Raw genomic sequence first — 6,856 nt, 5'->3', positions numbered from 1 at the left:
GAATGAAACAAAATTCTTTCATAATAATAGAATTCTTGACACAAATTATTTTTTTAAATTCCTTGTTGTTCAGCTGGTCCTGTGATACTGGAGAGTCCTGTCTTTTCGGTGATGGAGAGAAAAGATAAAGATAAAAGTAACTCTGCGCTGTAGAATCAAGGAAACTTTCTCCAACACCCAACACACAGTTCAATACTATAAAAATGGCTTCTTCATGGGGCTCAGCTCTACAGGAGAGATGAGCTTTCACAGTGAGTCTGATGAAGGACTCTACAAGTGCATCACCTCTGACTTCAAAGAATCACCAGAGAGCTGGCTGACTGTTAGAGGTGAGACACAACAGTGTTTGAAAATAAATCAAAACTGATTTTGATGTCTTTATAGATGACCTTACCTATCAATTTCCACATGTTAAAGCTTGATACAAGTATTATGTACAAATGCTATCTAGCAATTGATGGTAAGAGTTACATCTGACAATAGTTACAAAATATTTAACTGGGAGAAAAAACGATCCTGTTCACTATTGCGTGTACACACTTTGATGAACAGCATATAGGTTCCATTGTTGTTGTTTTTTTAATGTCCAAGTCAAGAGTGTTTGGTCCTACACAGAAATGATGGCGTTTTGACTGATGTCTGAGAACTGATCCTGATGAGTTCTGATGATGTATACACTGTACATTTTCAGAGATGTGTTACATGCTCATTAGGAATAGACACAGTTACTGTATAGAATATGTTTAATTTGAAGTATTAAATATATATTATATTGAATCTATTATCTCTCTAGCAGTTGTTGAGGAGCCTCACCCTTCCAGCCATCCCACTCGACTGCTCTGCATTAGTATCCCTGTTGTGTTGGTGGCTCTGCTGCTGTTGCTGGGACTATTTCGATATCGGAAACATCAAACAGTCATCTCAGGTACAGACAATGAAAAAGAGAAAAAAATGTGATTCAGTGATAAAAACTTGGAGTGAGATTTGAAGGAAATTGGACGGGCCCCCAATCTTTTTTTGGCCCTTTCATGGTTGCAACCATACATCAAAGACAATGTTCAATAAAAGCCTGGGTGCCAAGATAACTACATGCCCGCTGTGTCCACCTTGCGACTGCGGCATGCAGTGTCATGCACGTACAGCACATTTTGCTGTTTGGGGGCGGGGCAGGGGAGCGAGGGCCCGTTACAGCTGCTTGCAGCTTTAATTTAATTTTATATTTCAAATAATGTATGGTTGAGGATATTTATTGATGTGGCACACCCATACAGGTCCATCTCTCGAAAAAAGTAAGAGAAATATTCTTAAATCTGGTCAATTGACTTGATTTGAAAAGTTTTGACAGTTCACTAATACTATCTTCAAATAAGTTTTTTCTATGTTTTTTGTGGGCATTTTTACCTTTATTGGATAGTGGGCAGTGAAGAGACAGAAAGGAAACAAGGCAAGAGAGATAGGTATGACATGCAACAAAGATCCCTGTATCAACCCACTGTTTTTTCAAAGCTAATGTAGGTCTGAACACCACCTTAGATTTCACACATTCAAATTAAACGGTGGAGGATAACTACATTGTTCTAAATAGTAAATCAGGAATGTTTTTGCACACAGCCACAGTCAAAAATAGAAACACTGACACTGACTTGACTTGAAAGAAAAACATATTGGTTCAGCACTTTGCTCTTTCCCTCTAACAATGCAGCTCACTATTGTTTGTAGGTACCAATATGGATAAGAATGGAAACAAGGAGGAGGTAAGAAGCTCAAAACTTGTTTTATATCTATGATTTTTTCATGAATTTTTATGTATAGTAAATGATTATTTTATCCATAATTTACAGCAGTTGGTTGTTACGGAGCGACATCAAACAGGAATTAAAACACTGCTCAGCAGACTTCACCTTCAAGACAAATATGAACAAAAGTTGACACCTGCTGACATTCTTAAAATAAGACCACCTGTAAAACAGCACCATGACATCTCTGAGAAAGATGTAGCTCACACTTTTCTTCAAAGGTTGATGATGTTAGACTACAGAGCCAGATATATTCCTGTAAAACAAGAAAGCCCTGAGGGGAGCCATTCAGTGTGTGTTCAAGTGGTTAACACTGTTGACACAAAAGACAATGAATTAGTTGCTCTTTTTAGTACCAGTGTAGACTCTGATCAGCCAAAACAGTCTCATGTGCATCCAATGGATGTTCAAATGGCAGTATTTCACTGCTCAGACAGCTTTCTGAAGCAGAACATGATCACAAAGCTATCCCAGTGTCAGTACGCCTTACCTTTGCTTGTTCCTGACCCAGTCACAATGGAGATTGAGTGTCCTCTGTGGACATTCAGACAAATAATGAAAAGCTGGAAGATAACTCCAACTGAAGATCATTCAAACATTGTCCCCATGAAGAGTATGCACATTTACAAAGCTGAGACGCCCATGGTGTCATTTTTCCGTCTTGGTTCACTGTCACTGTCTAAATCTCAGCTGATGAACACTTTGATCAACGACCGTCACAGCACCTTCTTCCACAGAAACTATCCAGGAAACACGAAATCTCGCCATTTGATGGAAGGTGTAGCAGAGATTGCCTGGTACTGCCCTGCTGGGAAACCCAATGATGCCTTCACTGACTGCATTGCCTTCTGTAATCTTCATGGTGATGCTCTGACGATTGAAAAAAATACTGATGGAAAAATCTTCAGTCAATGTTGTTCTGTTACCAACTCTGGAGAGAGGTGACAAAAGTTGGACAGTTGTCTCAGCCCTTCTTAACTCTCCAAAACCTTTCATTTGTCTCATTGTTGATGATGATTGTGGTGCAGCTGAGATGAAAAAGGGAAAATACAAAATGGGTCTGAAAGACAAAGGCTGGGCAGATGTTTGTGAAGAACTGAAAGGAATCATTGGAAAAATCTTGTCTGGACCACATACATCCTTCCGACTAGAAACCATGGCTGAGGTCTCTGGAATCAAAGTGGATGAAGATGACATAGTTTGCCGAAAAGGAAAAACTGCTGCTATGAAAATAGTGGATTTACTTCGAGGGATGGATGTTTCAAAGATCAAAGATAAATATCTCCCTTGTCAAGGCCAACTGTGGCATGATTGGTGCAAAATAAACAAGGAACAGTATCGCCTCAAAGGGAACATTGAGATGGAGAAATGTAGAAAACAAGAGGAAATGAAGAAAAAACGTCAAGAACAATGTTCTGCTTCCTGTAGTGAACTGATGAGGTTGTTCATTGAAAGCCTCTCATCTCTGCCATCAAAAGAAAAAGAGTACTTCCTGAAATGGATTCAGATCTTACTGGATGCACTCTCCACAGATGATCTGTCCTCAATTCTCCAAAACTATGATGAGAAGTGGTATGAAGTCTTGGATTTGAAGAAGAAGCATGATAAATCTGATCAGCTAACAAGTAAGCAAACTGAGCTTGAGGAAATATCACAAAAACTGCAGTCAGCTACTTTTGGCTTAGAGCACATCTTTAGAGAAATAAATCTCTGCAGGAACAAACAGAGATGGAAGAGACTGACTGGTCTAAATACCCTGAGCTGGCTGCAGAGCTGATGATATCAGGACACCCAATGGAGCTGATGGATGGTGATGCAGGTCATGTGCCTTTAACATGGATCTCTAGTCTTTTAGATGAAGTCATCGAGAAACTGGGAGATCAGAGAGTTTTTGTTCTGTCAGTTTTGGGTGTGCAAAGCAGTGGAAAATCCACCATGCTGAATGCCATGTTTGGATTAGAGTTTGCAGTAAGTGCTGGCAGGTGCACCAAGGGTGCCTTCATGCAGCTGGTCAAAGTGTCAGAGGAGAAGAAGAAAGACTTTAAGTTTGACTATGTTCTAGTGGTGGACACTGAAGGACTGCGTGCTCTTGAGCTGGCAGGTAACGCCACTCTTCACCACGACAATGAACTGGCAACATTTGTTGTTGGTCTGGGAAACATGACATTGATCAACATCTTTGGAGAGAATCCAGCTGACATGCAAGATGTGCTGCAGATTGTTGTTCAGGCCTTCATGAGGATGAAGAAAGTTAAACTTTCTCCAACTTGTGTGTTTGTTCACCAGAATGTTTCAGATATTGGAGCTGCAGAGAAAAACATGGATGGAAAGAGACGACTGCAAGAAAAACTGGACCAGATGGCAAAACTAGCTGCCAAAGAGGAGGTTTGTGATGCTGAATGCTTCAATGACATCATTAAATTTGATGTGCAGAAAGACGTGAAATACTTTGCCCAACTGTGGGAGGGAAGTCCACCCATGGCTCCTCCAGATTATAGTGAGAGCATCCAGGATTTAAAGAACATCATCCTCTCTAAAGCTTCACAGTCTGCTGGTACAACTCTGTCACAGTTCAAGAGCAACATAAACGACCTGTGGGATGCCCTTCTGAATGAAAACTTTGTTTTCAGTTTCAAAAACACACATGAAATTGCAGTGTACAGAAAACTCCCAGTATGGGAACTGGACCTGGGCCCTGAGGAGCTACATGTTGACCATAGAGAACCAGCTTCATACCAGGATTGAAAATGGAAAACTTGATAAAATTGAACTCAATGATCTTCATAAAGAAATGAGCAAAACATATGGAGAAGTAAAAAAAGACATGAAGAAGTACTTTGATGATGACAGAGACAAAGAAATGTTGGTTCAGTGGCGAGGCCGAGTTGAAAGCAAAATCAAAGAGTTTCATGATGAACAGGTGAGAGGAGTTAAAAGAAAACTGGATGAGGTCATCCAGCAGAAGAAGGCTTGTAAAAAGATGGATGACAAGAAGACAGAGTTTGAGAACAAGCTGCTACAAAAGAGCAAAGAGCTCGCTCATCAGTTAAAAGACAAGGCCAAAGATGAAAAGGAACTCCAAAAGCAGTTCAACAATGTTTGGAGAGTCTGGGTTACTGAATTAACTGGACACACAAAACCTATTGAGGACATCAAGTTGGAAGACGACCTTTTAACTATCCTGCAAAGTATTGGTATTGAAGGGTCTCTAATAAATGATTCAAAAATCAATGGCAGCTACAAAAACATATCAAAGATTGGGGATTATGGTCATTATGTAATCCGAAAGAAGAACCAAAATGTGTTGATGAAAGTCATTGAAGCAGCCAAAACCATCTTTGAGGGGCCTTTTCCACACGAAGAACAAAAACAGATCAGAACCCTCATTGAAGATGTTGAAAAACAGTCTCTTCATAACATTAAGAGCAAACCTGTAGCAACAAGAGGCTACAGTCCAACTTACTTGCAAGAAGTCACCAAAAACGTCAAAGAAAAAGTGACAGAATTTGAATCAAAGAGGAAATATGCTCTGAAGAAGGAGTTTACACTTCATCTCTTACTATATGTTTTTGACAAGGCAGGAAGTTGGATTTCAGAGTCCCACAACAAATTCAAAATGAACAACGATGCTGTAACTTTTGTAGAAAGCAAGAAAATGCAGTATTACAACATTTTCAGAAGTTTCTGCAAAGGAAATTCATCTGCTGTTGTGCTTGGAGAACTGATCTGTGAAAAACTGAAAGTTTCCACTGTTAAATCTGTCTGTAACAAAAAAGCCATTGATCTTGCTGGAGAGATAAGGTGCAGTTTCCCAGCATTCAATGGGAACAGGTTGAACTTGGAGAAACATGTGTTGACATCACTGGCAGAGAAAGAAGACTTTGATGGTTTCATCAACTACATCCGACACCCAAGGAGCCAAGCAGAGTGTTTCATAAAAAAAAGTAGAGAAATATATCTTCACAGACAACAAAGCTAAAGCAAAGAAAATACTCAAGAAAAATGTTGAAGACATCAATAAACTTGTGAGTCAAGCTTTGTTTGATGCAACAGAGAAAGTCAAAACTCAGAGAGGAAACACAGACATGTGGCTGAAGGAATTTTCCAGTTTGCTAAAAGATGTGCATTTGGCAAGATGACATTTGACACCATTAGTTCTGAAAATTTCAGTGACATAAACAAATTTGACTTTCTTGCAGAAGAAATAGAGAAAGGACTTCCATCCATCATTAAAGAGTTGAGCAGCCTCTCATTGGATAAGATGAAGGAATTCAGGCTGAAGCCAGATCAAATCCTCATCGATCAGCAGTTGAACTGCTGCTGGGTAAAGTGTCCATTCTGTGCAGCTGTTTGTACAAACACCATCAAAGATCACAGTCCTGAAGATAACAGCGTGCCTTTTCATCGACCCTCTGGGATCAATGGATGGCATAAGAGAAACACAGTGGAGCTGTGCATCAATTTCTGCACAACAAATGTTGCAAGTGATCGCAGTTTTTACCCTCATCATGATTCAGATGAGTCCATTCCCTATAAAGTGTACCGCACTGGTGGCTTAGAATATGCTAACTGGAGAATTACTCCTGATGAGTCTAAGCTGACGTACTGGAAATGGTTTGTATGTCAATTTCAAAAGCAGCTGGAAGACCACTATAACTATAAATTCCAGGGCAGAGGGGAAATTCCCAAAGAGTGGAAAACATACTCTAAAGAAGAAGCTATTAAAAGTCTAGATGAAATGTGTCCAACTGTGGTCAATAGATGTAATAGGAGAAACTCATTGCATTCAAATATTGATTTCTGAAAAACATGCTTGCAGATGACATACAATATACAATACTTGTTGACTGTTGAACACATATCTGGTGATTTCAAGGATGTGTTACATAAAAAACTTACAATCAATTTGTCATCTACAAAGTCAGAGAAGAAAGAGAATTGATGTAACTACTTTGCTTTATATCCAAAATGAGACAAAGGATGGTTATTTTAATTACATTTAAATCAGAACACATGAATTTAAAGTTGTGAAATTCAATGAAAATGTAAAGAGTTGTGAG

The 6,856-nt window shown here is 39.3% G+C and overlaps 1 protein-coding gene and 1 long non-coding RNA gene across 2 annotated transcripts; both read left to right on the top strand.

The window, feature by feature from the left end:
- Nucleotides 1-814: 814 nt before the first annotated feature.
- Nucleotides 815-1,855, top strand: LOC134000123 (uncharacterized). Its single transcript, XR_009927402.1, has 3 exons — nt 815-925; nt 1,720-1,754; nt 1,842-1,855. It is a non-coding gene; the product is annotated as an uncharacterized LOC134000123 (long non-coding RNA).
- LOC134000032 (interferon-induced very large GTPase 1-like) lies at nt 1,728-6,600 on the top strand. The gene is given in 7 exon segments (XM_062439339.1): nt 1,728-1,754; nt 1,842-2,680; nt 2,682-3,496; nt 3,499-4,465; nt 4,467-5,735; nt 5,737-5,926; nt 5,929-6,600. Coding segments are annotated over 7 exon segments (4,779 nt in total).
- Nucleotides 6,601-6,856: the final 256 nt, after the last annotated feature.

Source organism: Scomber scombrus, chromosome 18 (assembly GCF_963691925.1).
Source record: "Scomber scombrus chromosome 18, fScoSco1.1, whole genome shotgun sequence".
Taxonomy (NCBI): Eukaryota; Metazoa; Chordata; class Actinopteri; order Scombriformes; family Scombridae; genus Scomber; species Scomber scombrus.
Note: the sequence above shows the minus strand (reverse complement) of the source record. Positions and strands in the feature narration are given on the sequence as shown.